We start from the raw sequence: 22,974 nt of genomic DNA on the forward strand, positions 1-22,974 counted from the left end.
ATAAAAGGGGGAAACCCCGTCTAAATCAGTTTTACAGAAAAAACTTTCACGTTTGCTCGATAAAAGGTTTCTCAAAAACCCATGTTACATGGTTGCCATCTACGCCAAGGTCTTCTCATAACCCAAGCCACGATGCTTGCTGTCGCGAGTCCTGGTCCAGCGGACGTAGAGTGCAATGCAGCCGACGATAATGCCGAAGAAGACAGCATTCTGCAGTGCTGACCACTCGTTCGACTCTGCAATCTTCTCGTTGGTGGCGGCGGCGCCGGTGGCGGGCTTGTCGGCATGAGTGATCTTGGCGTCGGCGACGGGCGAGGGGGTGTCCACTGGCTCATCGTTGACACCAGAAGCCCATTCGGCGAATCCATATATCGCTGTTAAATAGAACAAATCACGGATCAGCGTGAACCAAGAAAAGGACAGTGAGAGCATTTGCCATTGTATCATGTGCATTTCTTCATATCTTTTTTTTTTGTCTTTCTCATTACTGCCTTAAGCTCATGACAAGGTCAAGAGAGGAGGAAGGGAAAAGACGGCCATCCAAAACCCAGACTTCATGTCTTTGGTTCTGCTACTGCAACACCCAGAAGTGTGAAAGAGGAAGACACAATGACACGTAGTAAGGGATGTATGTACAGGGCGAGGCGTTTAGAGCTCCACGTGAATACCTTCTTCGGGAACAGGAAGCTCTCCGCTGTTGGCGATCTTGACAGTCTTGATAGGTTTGTCGCTGGGGCTCTTGTCGACGCCCTCGATCTTCTGGACGATGTCGTAACCCTCGAGAACCTCGCCGAAGACGACGTGGCGGCCATCCAACCAACTGCGGAGATAACAATTGTTAGTCTATTTTTCTCATAGATAATCTTGAGAGTTATAGCGGTTATGCGTACGAAGTTGTGGCAGTAGTTATGAAGAATTGCGAGCCGTTAGTGTCCTGGCCGGCGTTCGCCATGGACAGAACACCCCTCTTGGTGTGCTTAAGCTTGAAGTTCTCGTCGGGGAAGCGGTCACCGTAGACTGGTCGATGCACAAAGCATATTAGTAACTGTCTCTCTCCTCACCATTCTCAGACAAAACCTACTCGACTTTCCGCCGGTGCCATCGTGCTTGGTAAAGTCACCACCCTGGATCATGAAGTCCTTGATGACGCGGTGGAAAGTAGAGTCCTTGTATCCAAAGCCCTTCTCGCCGGTGGCAAGAGCACGGAAGTTCTCAACGGTCTTGGGAACGGTCTTCCCGTAGAGACCCATGACGATACGGCCCATTGGCTCACCATCGTGCTCCATGTCGAAGAAGACCTTATGGGTGATCTTGGGGCCTCGGACAGCAGCCACCGTCTGGGTGAAGCTGAGCATGACGCCCAAGAAGAGGGCAGCAGCCACAAAGAGCCGCCTGAGGTTGAACATTGTGCCTGTAGTCACTTTTGATGAATTGTAACTATTGATTGGGGTGGGTGCAAGGAGATGAAAAGCGTTCGTGGGCGGAGAGGACCCTTTACTTGTACCCGTATCGGAGCTCGACTGAACTTGCGCGGGGGGGTTCTGGCAATTGAAAGCTACCACGTTTCAGCAAGCAAAATTCCCAGGGTTTCAACCGAATCTGAAAAGGGGGACAGGGGCGACCCATTTCATTTATCCCCATTCGCGCGTTGACCTATCGTACAGTAGTACTAGTACCGCCGGTTGTGAGGGGTATTTAGGCGGGTGCGGCGAGCGGGACAAGCAACGTTTACTGTTTTGTGCATTCGCACTGTTGGGGTAGTTCCAAATCGGACCCACCTCAACTTGAACGTGCGGCGAGACGGCAAGACCATTGCCAGGGAAACTTGGGTCCATCCGAACGAGGGCGCGTCACCACCACAGATTTACCTACCCTGCATACACGTCACAGTTCACAATTCTCCAACCATCTACAACCTCGTGCTATGAGAACGACGTAGGCGGGATGATTTGATTCAAATGACAGCCGGAGCAACACTATTCGCAGGATGATGTCCTCCACTAACGATGGGGACCCGTTCCTCCAGGTTCAACAGTAAGTATCCCCAACAGCCTGCGCCGATTGTAGCCGAAGTGACGAGGAGTGGAACTAATACGGCTCGCTCCGTTAGAGATGTCCTTACACAGCTGGGCTCAGCCCGGCCTTTATTCGCCTCATACCTACGGATCCGATCACTGAGCACGGCAGCAACATCTCCCGAGCTGTCGTCGGCGCGGTCCGACCTTGAATCCGCCCTATCAAGTCTGGCAGAAGATCTAGCCGACCTGGTCGAATCGGTCAAGGCCGTAGAGGCTAACCCAGCAGCTTTCGGCCTTGATGCTGCCGAGGTGACCCGCCGGAAGCGGCTTGTGCAGGAGGTCGGGGGCGAGATCGAGGACATGCGAGAGGAGCTTGCCAAGGCCACGGCGGCCGCCGCTGCGTCAGGGACGGGCAAGCGGTCCGCGGCCGGAGGTGCCAAGAACAGCGCGGGTGGTCTGCCAAACCCTGACGATTTTGCTGTTCCTGATGGGGACGGCGCCGACAACTATGCCGAGTTTGAACAGCGGCAACAGCTTACCATGATGCGCGAGCAGGAGGAGGACCTGGACGAGGTGTTCCAGACAGTCGGAAATTTGCGCCGGCAGGCGGATGATATGGGCCGTGAACTCGAGGAGCAGAGAGAGATGCTCGAAGTGGCGGATGGCCTTGCGGACCGCGTCGGCGACAGGCTGCAGACTGGTATGCAGAAGATGCAGTACATCATCCGGCGCAACGAGGATCGGTGGAGTAGTTTCTGCATAGGGGTTCTCATATTTGTACTAATCTTGTTATTGATCTTGTTGCTTGTGTTATGATGGGTTTACTTTATTTTTAATGCAACTGGGACTCTTGTTTGCTGGTTTGGTTTTTAGCTGCAGCTTTGGAGGCGAATGTTTGACGGGTAAGACAGGTCCAGGTTAGCGACTAGTCTCTGCCAATGGACAACTAATTTGGAAAATACCGCAACTTGTTCATTGACATGATGCATTCTTTCCCAGTTGGAGTGATGATAACTCTATATTGTAATGATGCTGTTGAGGCTATGGCTGCAACATGAGCACGAGAGGCCAGTCTTGGAAGATCTCGTGATTGAGGACCACCCCAGGTCCAAGATATGCTTAATGCTTAATCTATTATCCAAACCCATACAATTAAACATATACGCCGTCATAAAAAGCCATGATAAGGCCAAGATAATTCTAGAACGCTGATTGTTACACGGGCTAGTGCACAACGCTCGACAGCCACCAAAGTCTCAGGCCAGTACCTAGGTACTTAAATCTCACAAGTAGTGCTCGCCTCGTGTCATCTCACAGCAAGTTCAGACCCGTGTCTCGTTTCAAAATCTGTGCCAACACAGGCAGCGCACTGACCGCTGCCGACTTCTTCTGTACCTTAGCAGGAAACTCGACGAGCGCAACGCGGAGAGCAGCAACGGCAGCGGTGCCGTAGAACTGGATAAATCGCTTTTCGTGGTTCTCAATCATGGCCTTGAGCACATAGCATTGCGTGTCAGAGATTTCGTTCGCTGGCGTGTTGATAATTCTGGCCAGCGCCGTCCAGTAATTGGAGGGCGGGTAGGGGTTTTTGAGCTTGACTCTGGCGAAATCGCGAAGTGCTATGGCCGCATATCCAGCGCCCAAGCCCGTCATACGGTCAACATGAGTCTGCTCGGCGTCCCAGCTACCGCCCTTGTCCTTCCTCCAGCCAACACGCAGCCTGCCTTGTTCCGTCTTGTCGTTTCCTCGGAAACCGAAGAGAACTGGACATGAGACCCTGAATTTCGCCAACAGAATGTCAATCATTGACCCTCCCCGCCAATGGAACTCTGGGTCCGCAAAGACCTTGGCCACAAGGGTACCAATAGGATCTGCTGCCTGAGGTTTTGCGCCGCATTCATTGACGAATTGTGCTATCACCGCTTTCGCAAAGACGTTCAGCAGATAAAGATATAGCGATGGCAGGTATTGGCTGTTGTTTTGGGCACCTTCAACAGGATTCCTAGGCTGCAGCAGGAATTTGTTGGGATCTTCCGGTTCACTAGGTGTTTGGCCACTCAGAGCCTCGCGCAGTTTTTTCTTTATATCCTCGGCTTGCTCTTTATTGGCGCCTGGTGTCAACTGCCCGATCTTCACTCTGATAAATCGGCGCATGTCTCCCATATTCTTCTTAAGTTGCGCATTCCTCCCTCTCTGCTGTTCCATGAAGGCTCTGAGCTGCTTGAGGTTCCGATGAACTTCCACGTGGCGGTCAGACCTGGGAACATCTGCGGCAGGGGGTGGCCTCGAATTCGCCGCTGTTGTAGCGGGTGTGGTTTTAGGTATGTTCGGCTGATTCTGGGCATTGGAAGGCTCCTTGATCGTCGTTGACTGTGGTTGGAAAGGTTGCGCGTTTCCCGGTAATGATCCAAAGAGCCCCGAGGCAGGCTTCTGGATAGTTGGTGGTTTCGGAGCACTCAGGTCTGGTTGCTTCTGGCTCCCAGCAGGAGCCTTTTGGGTTTGCCCATGGGCAGATGGTTGAGTAGCTTGAGGTTGAGGGGCCTCTTCGGTGGCCTTGGGCGGCTCAGGAGCAGGTTCAGGTTTTGTTATTGGTGGCGGTGGCACGGGTATGGTCTTCGCCCTGAGTGCTTCCAATCTTTGGCGTTCGGCGGCAAGTTGTGCTTCGGCCCGTAATCTGGCCTCTTCCCGCTCTTGCTCAAGCTTCACCCGCTGCTGCTCCTCTTGGAGGTGATATTGATTCAAGACATCGACAGCTGTCTTTCGTAGGTTGGCATGAAATTGCCTTGCATGCGCTAGGCCTCTTCTGTGACTCTCCTCTGAATTGCGATCCTCAAGTGTTAATTGTTCGAGGTCGAAGTCGACGTTTGCGCCCCATGGATAGCTCAGACGATTTGCCGAAGAGGGACGAACGTCGCGTTGAAGACGCGTCGGTGGGGATGAGTTTGCCATTCTCTGCGTTTGGCTGCACGACCCAAAGAGCTGAGGATAACAAGTCGAAATGTCAAAATGCAAAAATCCTTAATTTTTCAAGCCCGGCGGTCCATGCAGCAGCAGCTTCGGAAATGAACAAAACTCACCAAGAAGAGGAGTTTTGGGTGACAATTTGCACCTCCAGACAATGAACACCGCGAGCAAGTTGGGAGCTTCGGCGACTTTTGGAATTCTGCCGCTACCCGTCAATGGCGGTGGTCGGGCGTCGCTTTAGGTTTCCTTTTTCGCCCCGCGCGCGCAAGTTGATATCACGTGCAGGCGGCTAGTCTTTGTCGCCAAGCAACCAAGGCAGGCAAGGCTAATGCTAGCAATGCCGCACGCGTTTATGTGATGGTCAAAGCTTCCGCCCCGAAATTTGAAACTTTGGGGTCCGATTGAAGGTTGGAGGCGTACGGTAACCCTTTTTAGTATTGGACACGTATTTCTTCAGAACATTTGCTCATTGCTCAGAACACTCGTTACAATCATTGTTTGCTTATTTTTTCCTTGAATGCTCCTGTGTTTTTCTTCTTTTCTTTCAAATTTTTTTATCTTTTGTCTCGGCAGTTTTCAACACAAAAACGGAGCAGCTGCACAAGCCCATCCTTTGGTTCTGTGCATTTGAATTTGCTTCCTGATCTGCGAGCTCAACCGGGAGTGCTGGGGGCCAGCCAGTAGCGCCCCACGGTTCAGACATGGCCCGTGAACTGCAGCAGCAAAGCAACTGTGCGAAGCCCGATGTTGAGTAGCTACTGGTCCAGCCCCTCAATCAGGTGGCGTGGATACTCAAGTACCATTATTCAACTATTTCAGTGTATACCTCAGTTACTAATTATACAATTGTGCAAAGTAATGTAATCTTATACTTGGGGGTTTTTTTTTTCTCTCGGTAAATTGGGCGCCAGGTTGTGTGATTCGAATCTTTGTTTGAGAATCCCCATCAAACAGCTTCTCCTTCCAAGGCAGCCTGGTGTTGGTTTCGTATCCACGGATGGTAGCCACTTTGGAGGTGAGAAACATTGTAACCTTAGCACTAGTAGAGCTCCTAAATCCCTGTCCTAGGGGTCAAGACCCCCCCATCTTGGGGCCGTGAGCGTTGCCAAGTGGAGCCTCCCGGCGCTTTTTGATTTGCTGGCCCTGAAGCACTGGTGGGGCATGTGCTGAATAGCAGCAGGTGAGTGGCTGCTCTGGGGTAGTGGCTTTTTTGACGGCGACGGACGCCCAGTCCAGCCCAGTCCAGCGACCCAAGCCAAATGGGCAAGGACGAAATACATCATCATTTTCGTCCACTTCCTCCTCCCTCTCTTCTTCTTCTTTGCCTTCACTTCTTGCCCATCCTCCCATCGTGCTTGCCACGTCTCTCTGTCCCTAACACCCGTTCGACTCTACACATTCCCTCGCACACGTTCCTTTGCATACCGTTTCCCCCATCGGTCCTTTACTGCCAAATGCAAATTTGACACTGCGTCGTTACTTACTGCCTGTCTGCTTGCCGTTTCTCTCCCTCGACCCCACGCTTGAATCCAAACAGCTATCTCTACCGTCTTTTTCTGTTAAGCTCTCAGCCTCCCAATAACACTTTTTTTTCCACAACCCCACTGCCTGGACAGACATACAAGTTGAAGCTCGAAGCTCAATTCCACTAAACTCACATCGAAAACCACTGATAACCACACCATCCACACTCGTCGTCGCGCGCGACCGCGAAATACACTGAAGCAACCTCAATTCACCTTGAGCAAACACTAAGTTTGCCCCTCCAAGATTTTTAGCGTGCAGCCTGGTTCTGCTGCCTTGGCATCTCCGTCATCATGGAGCAGCAACAGCAGCAGCAGCCGCAACAGGCTCAACAGCAGCCCCAGCCTCAGGCTGGCGGTGTTGCTGGTCCGGCTGGCCGTCGCTTGCACATCGCTCATCGCCGCAGCCCATCAGAGTTGACGCCCTTGATGAGCATGTTTGCCAATCCCAACAGTTAGTGACTCGATCTCGCTCCTCGTCTATGCTCATGCATGAATCGCCAGACATTGAGCCAGGAAACTGACAAGTAGCATCTACAGTGGAGCAACTAGCCATCCAGCAACAAATCGAGCTGCTCCAGCAGCAGCAGCAGCAACTTCAGGCACAGCAGCAGTATGTTAATCTAGGCATGCTTCCGGGGCAAGGTATGCCTGGTGGCGCATTCAATCCTTTGCAGCCCGCTATGGGACCCCAGGGCGGTTTCCAATTCCCGAACCAGCTACAACAGCAGCAGCAGCAGCAGCAGGCTACCATGCAGCAAGCTCCTTCCCACCCCCTCTCACATCGCCGTAATCAGTCGGCTCTTCCGAACATGGGCATTGGACCACCTCCGGCTCCCTCCTCGGGCGCATCAGGCTCTGCCTTCAACTTCGAGACCACCTCAGGTCAAGGCCGCGAAAACTCCGGTGGCGGCCGAGGAGGTCGCGGAGGAGGTGGCTCCGGTGGTGGTCACCAGAGAAGACACTCTTTGGCGCTTGCAGACGCAAAGAAGGCAGCTGAGCTCGCCCAACAGAAGCGCACAACGACTGGCTTCCAGTTCCCTGGCCCCAATGCATCTGATCCATCTGCCTCGGCCGAAACTCCAGGCGAAGATAACAAGCCTGCCGCTCAGCCTGCGGCCGAGAACCAAGCGCCGCAAGGCCCTTCGTCTCGGGGCCGAGGTGGCGGTCATGGTAGGAGCCAGAGCATGGCCGTGGGCCGTGGTGGTGGCCGGGGCAACATGTCGGGTGACGGCGGCCGTGGTGGACACGGTCGTTCCTCTTCCCGCAACTTTGACAGCAACTGGCGCAACAACCAGGGTGGCCAGGGTGACCAACAGCAACAAGGCTTCCAGCAGCAGGGCCACCGTTCCCGTGGCTCTATGAGCCAGCAAGGCGCGCCCATCGGCGCCTTCCAGTACCCAGGGCAGCCTCAGCTTGTGCAGATGCCAGGCCAGATGATGATCCCTGGTATGTACGCCGGACAGCAACAGTTGACTCCTATGCAGATCCAGCAGCTCCAAGCTCTGCAGGCCGCGCAGATGAATGGTCAGCACTTGGTTGGTCTGCAGGGCAGCCAGCATGCCCCTCAGATGGGTCAGCAACCTCAGCAGCAGCAGCGCAAGACGCTCTTTACCCCCTATTTGCCCCAGGCAACCCTTCCTGCACTCCTTGGAGACGGGCAGCTTGTTTCTGGTATCCTTCGCGTCAACAAAAAGAACCGTAGTGACGCGTATGTCTCGACCCAGGATGGTCTACTTGACGCCGATATTTTCATTTGCGGAAGCAAGGACCGTAATCGCGCCCTGGAAGGCGATCTTGTAGCCGTCGAGCTACTTGATGTTGACGAAGTCTGGGGACAGAAGCGTGAGAAGGAAGAGAAGAAGAAGCGGAAGGATATCACCGACACTCGTTCTGGCTCTACCAACGGTGGAAACCAGAACAATGCCAACGGTGAGGATGGCAACACCGGAGAAGGTGGCATCCGCCGCCGTGGTAGTTTGAGGCAGCGCCCGACGCAGAAGAAGAATGACGACGTCGAGGTCGAAGGCCAAAGCCTTCTGCTCGTCGAGGAAGAGGAGATCAGTGACGAGCAGAAGCCTCTATACGCTGGCCACATTGTTGCCGTCATCGAGCGTGTCGCGGGTCAAATGTTCTCCGGTACCCTGGGTCTGCTGCGTCCCAGTAGCCAGGCCACCAAGGAGAAACAAGAGGCGGAGCGTGCGGCCAGGGACGGCGGCCGTCACCAGGACAGCCGCCACCAGGAGAAGCCAAAGATTGTCTGGTTCAAGCCTACGGACAAACGCGTTCCCCTTATTGCCATTCCGACTGAGCAGGCTCCTCGTGACTTCGTTGAGAAGCACATGGACTACGCCGATCGCATCTTTGTTGCTTGCATCAAGAGGTGGCCTATTACATCGCTCCACCCCTTCGGAACACTCGTCGAGCAGCTTGGTAAGATGGGTGACCTGAAGGTCGAGACGGATGCGCTGCTTCGTGACAACAACTTCTCCTCGGATGATTTCTCGGATGCTGTTCTGCGCAGCGTTGGACTTCAAGATTGGTCGATCGCCAAGGAGGACGAGGCTGCCATTGGCGAGCGTCGTGACTTCCGGGACGAAAAGACTTTCACCATCGACATCGACGGTTCAACAGAGCTCGGCAATGCTGTTCATGTCAAGACCAGGCCCGACGGCAAGATCGAGATCGGCATTCACGTGCCCGACGTTGCCCACTTCATCAAGCCCAACTCTCTCGTTGACCGTGAGGCTAAGAAGCGTGGAACTGCAGTCCACTTGATTAACAGGACCTGTGCTCTCCTGCCACCCAAATTGGCGAAGGAGGTTTGCTCTCTTGACCCGTCCGAGGAGCGTTTGACCGTCAGTGTCGTGTTCCAGGTCAACCCCCACAATGGTGTTGTCGCAGACGGAGACACTTGGATTGGCAAGAGTATCATCAAGTCTGGCGGCAAGCTCAGCCTTGATGAGATCAACACGGCCTTGTCGAGCGACTCTGCGTTCACTCATGATGTAGTGTCGCAGAAGGATGTTCAAATTCTCAATGTAAGTTTCATTAGTTGAGGATGAGGTTGCAGGCATTGGGTTCAGCCGTACTAACTCTTCCCAGGCTGTCGCACAGAAGTTCCGTGAAGCCCGTCTGGGCGCTGGCGGAGAGCCAATCGCTCCACTCCGGCTCTTCCAGCAATTGGATGATGAGAACATTCCCATTGAGCACAACGTCTTCGATTCTAAGGAGGCGACCGAGTTGGTTGAGGAGCTGATGCATAAGGTCAACGCGGCTGTCGCACAACGCCTTGCTGAGGGGTTGCCTGAAAAGGCGCTCCTCCGCAGACACGCACCGCCGAACCCGCGTCGTCTGCAGACCATTGCCGAGCGCATGAACGCACTCGGCTACGAACTCGACACGTCGAGCAGCGGTGCTCTTCAGAACAGCCTCTTCAAGGTTGATAACGAAGACATCAGGAAAGGTATTGAGACGTTGCTGCTCAAGTCTATGCAAAGGGCGAAGTACTTCATTGCTGGCAAGTTGGCCAAACAGCTGTGGCCCCACTACGCGCTTAACCTGCCGCTTTACACTCATTTCACCAGCCCTACAAGGCGCTATGCGGACATCATGGTTCACCGCCAGCTTGACTCCATCTTGTCTGAGGGCAAGGTTGAGTACACCGAGGATCTTGAGAACCTCGTTAAGACCGTCGAGTCCTGCAACACCAAGAAGGACTCGGCCCAGAACGCCCAGGAGCAGAGCATCCACATCGAGTCTTGCCGCAAGATGGACAAGGTGCGCCAGGACGCCCACGGAGAACTCATTAGCGAAGGTATCGTCATTTGCGTTTATGAATCTGCGTTTGACGTTCTTATTCCCGAATGGGGCTTTGAGAAGCGCGTGCACTGCGATCAGCTGCCACTCAAAAAGGCGGAGTTCCGCAAGGAGAAACGTGTTCTGGAGCTATACTGGGAGAAGGGCGTTCCAAGCTCGGCTTACGTGCCGGAAGACGAGCGTCCCAAGGCTGCCGCCTCACAGCGTGTCAGCAACGCCATGGCGGCTGCACGTCATGCAGAGGAGGCCCAGCGGGCCAAGAAGGAGCGGGAAGAGGCTACGCGCAAGCAGACCGAGACGGGCACTATTTCAACGGATGACGTTGATGCGCTCTTCGACGACGATGAGGATAACGGATCAGACATTACTGAGGCCATGGCCGGCGCATCGCTTGCCGAACGTCCAACCCAGAGTGTCCCAGGTTCCCCTGCTAGAACCAGTGCCGTTGGAACTCTTCACCGTACAAAGTCGGAGTCCAAGGTGCCCGCGGTCGAGCCGGCAGAGAGTCGTCTGTCCAACAAGGAGAAGTACCTTAGCCTTTTTAAGTTGAGGGAGGAGGGTGGCGAGTACATCCAAGACGTCACCGAGATGACGCGCGTGCCTGTAATCCTCAAGACGGATCTCAGCAAGAGCCCACCGTAAGTATACCGATGCACTGCAGTCTCCTCTTTTTGTTGATAATATGCTAACCATCTCTCAGGTGCTTGACCATTCGGTCTCTCAACCCGTATGCTCTTTGAGCGACGGTTTCTGCAGCTTGATAGTTCTACAAAGGAGCCTGTGAATATCCCCGAGTATTTCAGTATACTCAATCAAGAGCTGTTTGGATTTTTGGGCTTGTAGTGCATGGGGATATAAGTTCGTGCCATCTTGGAGTGCCATTAATGATGGTGCAGACATAGTTGGCTCTTTGCCATCCAACAGTCAAGACGCAGTATGGGGTGGAGCGTCAGAGGTCAACGGTTTGCGTTGATAGCCACAGGTGCATTTGATGGGGAGGTCAGGTGGTCATTATAAGTAAAAGTCGTGGTATATTATTTCTGTTTTTGTTATGTATGTGCCTGTCGTCCTTGGTCAATAATTTAACATTACTAAAACCTTGAGAATAAATACAGAGTTAGAAGAAATAAGAGTTGTTGATACTATGTTGTTGATGTAGGCTGGGGAAGAAATACACGCACTGCGAATGATATAGAGAAGTTGATTGTGATGCTTGAGAGCGGAGATGTTGGCGGAATATTCAGGCGCAGAAGGCCTCGATTTATGTGGGAATACAGGCACCAACGGGCCAAACTCGCTGCGAGACGCGAGACGCGGTTGGTCTATTTACCCGATACAATTACAGTCTTGCTTTCCAAAATTCTCCACAACACCGTGGACGAACCGGTCCCGTTTTGCTCGCTGGTCTGAGATTTTTTTTTATGTTTTGTTCTTTGTTCGATGGCTCTTTACTCATCCGGCGGAAGCAAGGAGTTGGACAACGCACGTACATATCAGAACAAAATTATCATGGGCAAGGGGAGCCACCATCCGGCAATTTCGGCCACCAACCGTGCCCTCAAGAGCTAAGCGGTCCGGTAGATATTGGATGAAAAGCACGGCGATCACTTCTCGGGGACGCTGGTCGCGACCCGCATATGTATGATGGGAGGTAGGGTAGGGGGGTGCAAGACCAGCGTAGATGGGAACAAGGTGGGAAAAATTGAAGAATATGTTGCTTACCCAATCACTACCAGGGGCTGGGATTCTTGAGATGAGTGAGATCTGCCACGCCTCTCTTGAGAGAGGGGAAGGGGGGAATGGCGGCTGATGGCGGGCAGGATATTTGGGATGGATAGGCAGCTTTCCGGCCGGATTGAGGGCGATCCTTGATATCGGGAGGGTCGGCAACGATGAACATCAGCAAGCCACACATTCGAGGACAGTACTGTAGTCACAGACAGGCTCACGCACACAGTTATAGGGAGATAGTGGTGGACAAACCCTAGCCTCGGGGAAACAAGTTGCCGCAGCTAGTTTGCCTGGGATCGTTTTATCGAAAATCTACAAAGTAATCAAGACTACTTCGTACACCAGCATCGGGAGAGCATCTTCTGTTGCAAGCAGGGGATGGGCGCAGGAGAATTAGATTTGAGATTTGCCTGTAGATCATTGGGTTTTGCAGGCCGATCTTCTTTCTTCTTCGACGCATCCCATTGATTTCCTCTTTGTGGTCTTTTTTTTTCCTGTCCAATTTGTCAAATCCCTTCAAAACAAAGTGCGCCAGGGTTTGGTTCTTTGATGGGACGCCATTTTAGAATACTATGTACAACAAAAATTCGTCGTTCAGGGGCAGCGATGTTCACCCCGGAAACGCCTGTAACGCGCAAATATTGGATGCACGAGACCAGAGACAAAAGGGCGGGGCAGTACGTAAGCTCGGTGGGAGACCAGGTCAAGCGAAGGGTTTTTTTTTCTGGTCGCCGCTACCATGAGAAACAAGAAGGCTCCCGGGAGTTTTAATGGACGTTGTTCCGCACAGGGGCTACCCTGACCCACTGGATTCTTCAAGCAAGGGAACAAAAAAACGTTACTACGTAAAAATCCTTTGCAGATTGACGACATGAAAAGGTTCATGTGGGAAGGGATGATGTTTGGTCCCATAGGCACGATACACCGGCCCCATTTGTACGGCTACGGCATACGTACCTATCAACAGTACGTATGCAGGCGCGGAAGAGTGGGCTGGCAGACGACGCAGACTAGACTAGGAGGGAACTACATCAGAAATAAGCAAGTCGTAAACTGTTTATTGGATCGTTAGTAGGATGGGATGTGACGAGAAATTTAGACGCCACCCCAATCTCCATGCATGCTTTTCTGCGATTGGGATTGAGATTAGGCTAGCTCTGGGAACCACCAGTTATCAGCGAGACTAGATCGCAAGATGCCCGCTGCCTGTCATGACGGTCAGTCAACCCAACTTCATCGGAACTTTGGACTGCAACCGGGGACAATATACAAGCAATGTCTACAGCAATTTGACCGGACCTGGAATCGGTTGCGAGATCTTTTGGGCTAATGGAAAAGCCAAAAGTCCTGAGATCGATATTTACGTAACGATGGCGGGCACCATCATCGGCTGAGTCGAGTGGTTTGGTTGCTCTTGTAAACAAGCTATTTGGCTCCACTGGAACAAACGGCGAAGGAATTCTTTTTTGTGATTTTTGATAACAACCTAATTATATACGAAAGTACGTATTCTCTTCACCTCTTGTTTCTTGTCGTTCTCATTGAGAAATTGGCTAGTGGAGAAAGCCGTTGTGCCAAGACCAGCAACAAACACATAATTGCATCCATCCCATGTGGTTTGTGAAAAGCCAAGACCAGTAGGTGCCACTTGGAACCCACGAGGGTTAAATTGCTTTGTCAGTGGACAGGCAGGCTGACCGTGGTTATTTCCCGATCGTGCTTGTTACCAAACCATGTATGAGCTTAAATTGGAAAAACAACAAGTACTTTGAGGGAATATGGAGAAAAAAAGAAAGAAAAAGAAGAAAAAAAGGAACCATGAGAAAAAAAAAAAAAAAAAAAAAAAAGAACAAGCTAGCTAATTGCCCAATCAGAACCCCATTGGGCAGGATTGACTATTGCGTCGCAGATTTTCCCCAGGCGGTGCTCGGGTCTCCCATGGGCCGCCCCTCCCGAAACGAGCCTGAGACAGACGCAAGTTCCAGTACCCCCTGTCCACTCTCGCTCCCCGGGCAAGAGCCCCATACTAGGCAGGGCAAATGGACCCCGCCAAGTTAAGCAAGAGAAACCAAAGGGGAACCCCTCCAAAGCTCCTGTTGTCTGGGGTTTGTCAGCCGCGCTTAAACTGCAAACGGCTAGTTTGGGGTCCGTGTAACGGGCTTTTTTCATTGGCAGTTGGTTACCAAGGATGCACGTTCACTTTATTTTATTCCTTATTCTTCTTTCTCTTATACGGCTTCCCACACCTGACCGGGATTATCGCGATGGCAACATGCTACCCAAGGCTGCTTAAACCATCTCGTTTAACCACCCCTACAACCTTCCATTGGTCTGCTAGACCAGAGCCAAGCTTGGCCCTCTCGTTCGCTAGCAAAAAAAAAGTTGTTATTGCCAAGGGCGAACCTGTTTGTTCTCGCTTGAGACAATAGAGAAAAGTAGAAGAAGAAGAAAAAAGAAGCAAGAGGGAAAAAAAGTCGAGCTCAGTCTCCCTCCCCTCCACCAAAAGGGGTTCTCGCTCGCATGCCATCCCCTTCTCTCTCTCTTTTCCTCGACATTTTGTGTCCCTGTTTTTGTCTCCACAACTGTTACCTCGGACGGTCGCAGCGGCGAGCAGAAGCAAGCAGGCCTCCCGAGAAACGAAACACTCGAGATCCATCGGCCCTCTGTATCTCCTACCGGCTCCGAGCGAGAGAACATGGTGTGCTGTCATCTGAATCTGGTAGACACCGCCGCCGCCAGGTTCTTGGCTTGTGTGGTGAATGCCTCGGAATCCCCCTCAGTGGCGGGCTATTACTGTAAACTCAGTCCAGTTTTCCAATCTATATACAGTATACCAGACGTGGTGAGGGGGAAGCACATTTCGTTACGGGATCTTCTGAAGAGATCCCTATTGATCAGCTTGGTGTTGACAATACATGGCGATGCGGTTCAGCTCGTCTTGTCATATCCTTGCCTCGAGTTCAAAGGCCGTAGAGCGTACCACAGGCAAAGAAAAAAAAATACAATCTGATCAGACAAGTGATGGTAAGCACTATAAGGTGGTGTTTTTTTTTTTTTTTTTTTTTTGCGCAGGGCTCTACCCAGCTCCCAAAATGGTAAGCTAAACTTCTTTGGCGCAAAACCTTGGGAGCAAAGGGGGTGGATTGTATTTTCCTCATCATTTCTTTTCCCGCTTGGTTGGCGTCTCGATTCAGGTCCCCCCATCCAAGGCAGGCCGGCGCACCGGATGGAGAGCTTGCCGCCTAGGGGTGGCATTTGGGACCCTGGCAGTCCCACAGAGCTAAAATGTGACAACCCTTGTCTATCCTGTCGCCGTTCTCTTTCACATCCGGCTTTCCGTCTCAAAGCGTCAGCGAAGTTTGTTCGCTTGTGGAGGGTTCGACATGTTGCACCCCTGTCCTGTCTTTTTCCCGTCGTCGGTGTTTTAAGCTTCTTCATTCCCTCCCCTTTCCCACTCTTAACCTTCCTGCCTTTCCTTCACCCCACGCATTCCTTTTCGCTTCACATCTGTCTTTCTATCATTTTCACCGAAAAAGCGCTGGTCTGCTTTCCTGGGATCATCGGTTTTTTGCTGCCTCACACCCGTCGGTCTCTACTATTTACTACTCTTTTCGTGTTCACTAATACCCCATTTTAATACTTCTTTTTTGACGTCAACGCCATCTCCTGGTCGAGAAACAAAATAAACAAATCACCCTCGCTCACGATATCCTTGAAGGAATATAAAGAAGCAAGAAAAAAAAAGAAAGAAACTCCAGTCAGGAAACAGGACATTAATTAGCTCAAAAAGATGCCTTCCATCATCAAGACAGCAGGCCTCGCGTTCGCCGGTTTGGCCGCCTTTGCTTCGGCCCTCCCCTCACAGTCGAGGTTCTTCTCGAGGAGTACTTACGAGAAGCGCCAGGCCGCCCCTCCGGCTGCCGCTGACCCTGCCGGTGGCCTTACCGATGTCGACATCCTGCAGTTCGCTCTGACCCTTGAGCACCTCGAGGCCGCCTTCTACCAGCAGGGTTTCGCCAAGTTCCCCGCCGCCCAGTTCCAGGCCCTTGGTGCTACCCCCCAGCAGGTCACCGATCTCCTCGGCGTTGGTGCCAGCGAGCAGGCCCACGTCACCTTCCTGCAGAGCGCCATCGCTCAGGCCGGCACCAAGCCCGTCCAGCCCTGCAAGTACAACTTCAAGTTCACCGACGCCGCTGGCATGCTGGGTACCGCATCCGTCCTCGAGAGCGTCGGTGTCTCGGCTTACCTGGGCGCCGCTCCCTTGGTCAAGGACAAGTCTATCCTGTCCGCTGCCGGCTCCATCCTCACCATTGAGGCCCGCCACCAGACCGCCATCAACATCGTCTCGCAGCTCGCCGGCTCCCCCGGTGCCTTTGACGCTCCTCTGGGCCCCAGGGAGGTCTTCTCGCTGGCCGCTCCCTTCATCGAGTCGTGCCCCGATGGTTCCAACCTCGCCATCAAGGCGTTCCCCTCCTTGGCCATGGCTCCCGGCACCAAGGCCACTGCTTTGTCGGCTGGCAACACCCTGAACATCCAGTCGGACCAGGCCCAGGGCGCACAGTTCTGCGGTTTCACCAACGGCCAGATCATCGGAGGTACCGCCTTTGCTCCCTTCACCGCCGGCGCTGGATGTGTCATCCCTCAGAACCTGGCCGGCATCGTTTACGTCACCCTCACCAACCAGGCCCCGTTGACCGGAAAGCTGACCGAGGACATGATCGTTGCCGGCCCCATGGTTGTCAACTTGGCTCCTGGCTCTCTCTAAGCGTCTAGCTTTTCTTTTTCTTTTTTTATACTTCCCCTTTCATCTCCGAGATGTATATTGGGCATTGTGGTGGCTGGCATCAAAAGGAAATTTACTGGGAATGAAACACGACTTGAGTAAAGGGGCGTGAAAAACGGATCCAAGCGCAGCGTTGAGCTGCCTGGATATGAGAGCTTGTCTCTCTGGCCGTGTTCCCCCTTTTACCGACGACTTATTAAAGCAGCAAAATTAACAACCAGACAGATGATAACCCCGACAATTCATTCGGTCTTTTTTACATCATTTTTTTCCGCCTTTCTCTTCTTTGGCTAGCCTAGATTTAGCCCTGTATATATCGACATATATACTTTGATCTTTTGGGGGTTTTATACGTGAAAAGGGGCTTTCACCTATTGTTTCTTTTCTTTCATGCTTTTTAGAAGCAAGCAACTTTAATCTTTTTTTTTCAAGCCTCTTATTTTCCTATGTCACGTCTTTTTGTATGAATCTGCCGCGCATTTGATACCAACATGTTATCCAGCTTTTTTGAGAAGGATCAATATAGCACTCAAAAGTGTTAAAAAAAGAACAATCCGAATGCTGGGTGATGTTATGCTATTGTCTGAAAATGAGGTACACATGTAACCCTATTAAAGGAGAGCTATTAACTATCTGCATCTTAAAGCCATGAATAAGAACCCTCGGGAGTAACCATAAAATGGGTGTCTAACTTGCCATTTCCGCAGTGACGTCCCTGCCCCTGGAAAAATCACAGACATGCCAAAAAGGATCTTGTAGTGTCGTGCCATCTACCTATTTTACGAACAACTGTAAACTATTCTGACACTGCCAGAACCACAGTTTCCTTGTGTCATGTCATGGCCAACCTGCTGCGGCCCCGGTGTTGCCCCATCGGTTTCCCTTCTTTCTTTGTCAAGCTTTTTGTACGAAGTATATTCCCGCTCCTGTTGCTCCTCTATCGTCCTTTGAGACGGCAAGTCATGTCGAACAATATACATGAAAGAGAAGAAGAAAAAGGTAGAGAGGCAAGAGTATCATGAGAGATCTGCGACCAGGAGACAGATTTGGCTGATCGACAGAGCAACCGTCTCGAGTTTATGTAGGCAAGGTAGGGGTCCTTCTCAATTTAGGTGGATTACGACGACGATCTACAGTACCAGTCCTAGGGATTTTATCGATAATGACTTTGTCACTTTATTTTATTTTATCTTGGCCGTTAACAACTGCCGAATTGCACTTTTCATTTTGACAATTTACTATACTGCTTTATCATTTGCATCCAACCAAGTACCTGATTCGTGCCAAACGTCAACTACGTTTCTCCCGATCTTGTTCCGTTTAGTGTTCTTGCCCCGTTGAAAACCTGTCCCATGTCGAGTCAAATATCAACAGAGGATGAGTGTTTTGCATTATACGTGATCAACATTCGTCCTTGAGATACGTCCGACTTCTGGACAAGTTCAGGGACCCATTAGGACAGTCGGTCCAGGGTTGGATACGGCCCTCAAATGGACATCCTTCCCATACAAAATCCATCCAGAATTAAAACTTTGACATAATCTACGGGGGCATTGAGCAACATTCCAGGTCGATCCCAACTAAGTATTTTCTTGCAAAAAAAAAAAAGAAGCTCCATCTCAACGCTCAACAATTTCCGTGAATTCTTTGTTTCATCAATTGCACACGGATAGCACAATAAGATTGGAACGACTTTATTAGCCATCTATGCAGTGGTATAAGGTTTGGAGTATAATTCAAGTCCGACTTTTGGCGTGAAAAAAAAGAGAAAAAAAAAAAAAAAACCACCGTTGAACAATTTCCGAGGTCTCTCCATTAATATTAATTCACCAGAATCAGCAGCTTTGATGTAGCCCATCAACTCGACCTCGAATCTCCCACATTTGATCGTTGCATGTCAGATCTGCGTTGGGAATACCAGTAACAAAAGTTAGTAACTGTTCATCTCCCTCGCGTTGGGAGTCTCCAAGAGTTCGCCCTACATTCCATTCGGTTTTTGTTGCTCTGTTTAACACGCCTTGTCGTCTTCCAGTTTAAAGTCGATCCAAGAGAAAATCAAGAGGTTGATGGGACTTCCGGGAACTCTGCATTTTCCCTTTTTCTCGAGGGAACATTTGTTCTTCCCATCACTGCATAGTTTTTCCTTTTTCGCGGGTGGGGCCGCGGGCTTGGCCTCGGGGGCCGGCGCGGCCTCGGGTGCGACTTCGGGTGCGGTCGCCGGCGCGGCAGCGTCGTGAGGGCTGTTGGGGTCGCTCAAGGCAGCTCCCATGGAGACCAAAAGGCCTAGAAAGAGGGGAGCGGTGAACTTCATTATTGTGTATATTATTGAATGGAAACAAAATAAAAGAAAATGCTAACAATTTCAAGTGATGAATATATCCGCTAGCTTTCAATGTGTAGATTGCAATGAAGAAACATGTTAAAGTGTAAAGATTTTTGTCGCGCTAGTTTTCAGGCAGTCCAGCTTTTATATTCATCAACAGGCCCATGCTACGTGTGTCTTTGCTCGTATTGTTTTTCTTTTTCTGTTAACCTTTCTTCTTCCTCTGCTTCCTTTCTTCTTTGCATTATATGTTTAATTACCAATGCGGTGTTGTTGTCAAGTCTACCATCATACACAAGGGAACCTTGAGCCATGTTCCTTGCAACTGTGCGGATAACGGTCAAATTAGCGGTTGTTGCGGTTTAGGTAATATATTTAACTGTCACATGGCTGATAGCAAAATACCGACTTGCAATAAAGCAAATTTGACTGATCGCCCTACTGCTCATTTGATCACATTGAACTGAATAAGTTCCGACAGACTTTCATGCATCAAAATGCGGTCGAGTTGCATTTCAGTCAGTCTTATACACGTCTTGGGGAAGCTCATGATCAAGTACATCATCGCAGAGCCGATAAGTAAAAAAAATGTATCTTGGTACTTCTATATACGCACACTATCTCTTCCATTCCGCTTGTGCAACTTAACAACAAACTAGACAAGGTCCGATATCTCTCTACCTTACTCGTCCATGACAGATGCAAACTTTTCCAGCATTTCGTTGCGGATGGCCTCATACTGTTTGTTGAACGGACCACTTGGTTAGCATATACTGTATTTGAACTGTCGACACAGATCAAGAAGGAATATAGTTTCAGGGAAGCCAAACTGCATACCTTCTTGCAAATAACCTCTTCGCCGTCGGTCGGTACCTCGAACTTGAGGCTCTTGAGCTTGGCCTGCAGGTCCTGGGTAGCCTCGCGCACCTTGCTCCAGCTTTGGCCTTGTGCAATCGCCTTCTGCGCCTCGTCGTGGAAACCCATCATCAGGCGCATCATCCACTCTGTCTTCCAGATGGGACAGAACTGGTCGTAGTCACTGTAGCCGTTCTGCTGCAAAAAGTCCTCCTTGAGCAGCGTGGCCATGTCAAGTGTGATCTTGTCGGGGTCCGAAAGCGCCGACTTGCCGACAAGCTGCACGACCTGGTCCAGCTCCTCCGAGTCTGACAGCAGCTGCCTGACCTGGTCACGCAGACGTGGGAAGTCGGGGTGCTCCTTCTCGTACCACTTCTCCAATATCATCGTGTACTTGCTGTACGAAAGGGAAGTGTTGATGGACGGGAAGTGCTTGCGCTGTGCCAGTTTCTTGTCGAGACCCCAGAAGACCTGGACAATGGACAGGGTCGATGTAGTCACAGGATCCGAGAAATCACCACCGGGCGGGCTGACGGCACCGACAATGCTGACACTTCCACCGCGCTCAGGTGAGCCCAAGGCGTTGACCTTTCCAGCACGCTCGTAGAAGGAAGCAAGCTTGGCAGACAGGTAAGCAGGGAAACCCTGATCAGCAGGCATCTCACCAAGACGACCCGAGATCTCACGGAGAGCCTCAGCCCAACGGGATGAAGAGTCCGCCATCATGGCAACGTTCATGCCCTGGTCACGGAAGTACTCGGCTACTGTAATTCCCGTGTAAATTGAGGCCTCACGCGCGGCCACGGGCATGTTCGATGTGTTGGCGATAAGGGTGGTACGCTTCATGATCGGCTCTTTGCGGCCCTCGACCTCAATCTCAAGCTCGGGGAAATCCTTCAAAACTTCAGCCATCTCATTGCCTCGCTCGCCTGCCATTCAAGGTCAAGTTAGTAAATAATCGAGCTGACAAACCTGCCGAGGACTCGTCCCCATCCATAAAGAGGCAACCAATACATACCGCATCCGACATAGACAATAACATCACTGTTTGAGAACTTGGACACGGACTGGGAAATGACAGTCTTGCCACAGCCGAAAGCTCCCGGAATGGCGACGGTGCCGCCCAAAACACTGGGGAAGAGGGCGTCCAGCACCCGCTGGCCGACAAGGAAAGGGCTATCGGCCGAGAGCTTCTCGGTCGTGGGACGCGGCACACGAACGGGCCACGACTGCATCATGCCGTACTTTGTCTTCTTGCCGTCGAACTCGACCTCGAGGATCTCGTCCACAACGGTGAAGCTGCCCTTGTCGGCGATCTTGGTGATGGTTCCACGTGCCCTGGGCGGGAACAGGATCTTGTGCACCTTGATGAAAGAGTTCTCGTAGACGGTACCCCAGACGTCTCCGCCAGAAATGTGGTCACCGACCTTCATGGTAGGGGTGAAGTCCCACTTCTTCTTACGGTCGAGGGCGGGCGCTGCGACACCACGGGGGATGTAGATGCTCTGGGACATCTCAGAGATCTTCTCGAGCGGACGCTGGATACCATCGTAGATGTTGTTGAGGAGACCAGGGCCAAGCTCGACTGAGAGAGGCTTTCCGGTCCGGAGCACGGGGTCGCCGACCTGCACGCCGGCCGTTTCTTCGTATACCTGAATAGTGGCACGGTCGCCGCTGATGCGAATGACCTCACCAACGAGCTGATCGTGACCGACCCTAACAAGCTCGTACATGGCCACACCGATCATGTCTTCGGCGACAATCACGGGCCTGTACCGTTGTCGTTGCCACCGGGGGCGTATTGGTTAGCCTCATTTCGTCACATCCCAGCTTGGGATTGCCAGGAGCAGGTATTGTTCGGATATCAGAGAGGTCATGGTCGAAAGAAGTGCTCAGTCGACATAGAGCTAGTTGATCGCAACGTACCCTGATATCGAGTAAATCTTGCCTAGATACCGAACACCGAGTTAGCAAAGGCGGTAGGCCAGGGTGTACAGGAATGAGGGGAAGCTATCTATTGAACTGCACGTACCATATTCGCCTTCCAGCTTCTCGCCATTCTGCGAAGCTTTCTGTGGGAATTGGTTAGTTGATTGGAATTACCGTGGACTGCAGAAAACAGCATGGCCCGAGGTGTGGCTGTTCGTGGTTGCTTGCCGCAATTGTTGTTTCTTTGAAGTCTTGGCAAAGCAATCGATCGCCATCAATGCTTTTTGGGAAACGTGCTGATGCGCTGAAACCAACAACATTGGCGAAACATGCGCGACAAAGACGCAAGACCAATACGACAACGGGCGGATTAATGGTATTGGAAGATATTCAGAAGCTTACCGGAGGCATCTTGATGGAAGGAGCTGGGGAGGAAGACGGGGTGGTATTGGGGGGCGACGGCAACTCGCTCGGCAACACGTTGGGCCGAGAATCAATAGCAATAGAAGAAAACAAGGACGGCGACGATGATGACAGCGGCGACGAGGGTAATTCAAAATCCCGCGGGGACTGTAACAGCTTTGGTGTTGCGGCGGGTGAACTCGGTAGTGGCTCCAGGCAAGCTTCGAGCAGTTGCAGATGCTGGAGCTCTTGTCTCTGGTTCGCAGCTGTTGCGTCGGCGGAGGTTCGGCGTGGCGGTGCACTGACCGATGATGTCGCGGCTGTGGCGTCAGTGGCAGAGCTATCCTCCTCGTCGTGGGGGTGGCCCTCTTGCGTGCTGAAACCTTGCCCGTTAAGCTGGCTGTCCCCCACCAAACTCGAGTTTGACCAAGCACTAGCCTGGCCTGCCTGGGCCTGCTGATGAGGTTGCCCGCTTCGAACTAATAACTCCACCAAGCTCGGTCGCGCTCTTAGGCGCGGCCTCAATCCAATCTGATGCATACAAGTTTTCGAAAATCAGGATATATTCTTTTCTGGTTTAGGGGATAAAATACAAAATGCAAGGTGCAGCACTGAATCTTTCAATGC

General features: G+C 51.7%; 8 protein-coding genes across 8 annotated transcripts; 3 read left to right on the forward strand and 5 right to left on the reverse strand.

The window, feature by feature from the left end:
• Positions 1 to 99: 99 nt before the first annotated feature.
• On the reverse strand, positions 100 to 453 carry MGG_15813 (uncharacterized protein; the record flags this gene model as incomplete). Its single annotated transcript, XM_003714987.1, has 2 exons — positions 100 to 374; positions 396 to 453. The coding sequence occupies 2 exons, from the start codon at positions 451 to 453 to the stop codon at positions 100 to 102; spliced, it is 333 nt and encodes a 110-aa protein (XP_003715035.1).
• On the reverse strand, positions 435 to 1,583 carry MGG_15814 (peptidyl-prolyl cis-trans isomerase B). Its single transcript, XM_003714988.1, has 3 exons — positions 1,082 to 1,583; positions 891 to 1,017; positions 435 to 820 (listed from the first exon to the last, which is right to left on the reverse strand). Exons 1-3 carry the CDS (start codon positions 1,404 to 1,406, stop codon positions 649 to 651), a joined length of 624 nt encoding a protein of 207 aa, XP_003715036.1. The 5' UTR covers positions 1,407 to 1,583; the 3' UTR covers positions 435 to 648.
• Positions 1,584 to 1,762: 179 nt separating this feature from the next.
• MGG_08082 (SNARE domain-containing protein) lies at positions 1,763 to 2,985 on the forward strand. Its single transcript, XM_003714989.1, has 2 exons — positions 1,763 to 2,034; positions 2,111 to 2,985. Exons 1-2 carry the CDS (start codon positions 1,988 to 1,990, stop codon positions 2,832 to 2,834), a joined length of 771 nt encoding a protein of 256 aa, XP_003715037.1. The 5' UTR covers positions 1,763 to 1,987; the 3' UTR covers positions 2,835 to 2,985.
• MGG_08083 (uncharacterized protein) lies at positions 2,901 to 5,255 on the reverse strand. Its single transcript, XM_003714990.1, has 2 exons — positions 5,096 to 5,255; positions 2,901 to 4,997 (listed from the first exon to the last, which is right to left on the reverse strand). The coding sequence occupies exon 2, from the start codon at positions 4,965 to 4,967 to the stop codon at positions 3,330 to 3,332; it is 1,638 nt and encodes a 545-aa protein (XP_003715038.1). The 5' UTR covers positions 4,968 to 4,997; positions 5,096 to 5,255; the 3' UTR covers positions 2,901 to 3,329.
• A 1,017-nt stretch (positions 5,256 to 6,272) lies between these two features.
• Positions 6,273 to 11,521, forward strand: MGG_08084 (cell wall biogenesis protein phosphatase Ssd1). Its single transcript, XM_003714991.1, has 4 exons — positions 6,273 to 6,959; positions 7,046 to 9,546; positions 9,611 to 10,962; positions 11,025 to 11,521. Exons 1-4 carry the CDS (start codon positions 6,800 to 6,802, stop codon positions 11,062 to 11,064), a joined length of 4,053 nt encoding a protein of 1,350 aa, XP_003715039.1. The 5' UTR covers positions 6,273 to 6,799; the 3' UTR covers positions 11,065 to 11,521.
• Positions 11,522 to 15,408: 3,887 nt separating this feature from the next.
• Positions 15,409 to 17,353, forward strand: MGG_12275 (uncharacterized protein). Its single transcript, XM_003714992.1, has one exon. It carries the CDS (start codon positions 15,846 to 15,848, stop codon positions 16,818 to 16,820), a length of 975 nt encoding a protein of 324 aa, XP_003715040.1. The 5' UTR covers positions 15,409 to 15,845; the 3' UTR covers positions 16,821 to 17,353.
• A 1,170-nt stretch (positions 17,354 to 18,523) lies between these two features.
• On the reverse strand, positions 18,524 to 19,232 carry MGG_08086 (uncharacterized protein). The gene is made up of 2 exons (XM_003714993.1): positions 18,821 to 19,232; positions 18,524 to 18,741 (listed from the first exon to the last, which is right to left on the reverse strand). Exon 1 carries the CDS (start codon positions 19,147 to 19,149, stop codon positions 18,847 to 18,849), a length of 303 nt encoding a protein of 100 aa, XP_003715041.1. The 5' UTR covers positions 19,150 to 19,232; the 3' UTR covers positions 18,524 to 18,741; positions 18,821 to 18,846.
• A 372-nt stretch (positions 19,233 to 19,604) lies between these two features.
• On the reverse strand, positions 19,605 to 22,633 carry MGG_08087 (V-type proton ATPase catalytic subunit A). Its single transcript, XM_003714994.1, has 6 exons — positions 22,348 to 22,633; positions 22,049 to 22,088; positions 21,943 to 21,964; positions 21,035 to 21,786; positions 19,999 to 20,945; positions 19,605 to 19,900 (listed from the first exon to the last, which is right to left on the reverse strand). Exons 1-6 carry the CDS (start codon positions 22,354 to 22,356, stop codon positions 19,844 to 19,846), a joined length of 1,827 nt encoding a protein of 608 aa, XP_003715042.1. The 5' UTR covers positions 22,357 to 22,633; the 3' UTR covers positions 19,605 to 19,843.
• Between the last annotated feature and the right edge of the window lie 341 nt (positions 22,634 to 22,974).

Source organism: Pyricularia oryzae, chromosome 2 (assembly GCF_000002495.2).
Source record: "Pyricularia oryzae 70-15 chromosome 2, whole genome shotgun sequence".
Taxonomy (NCBI): Eukaryota; Fungi; Ascomycota; class Sordariomycetes; order Magnaporthales; family Pyriculariaceae; genus Pyricularia; species Pyricularia oryzae.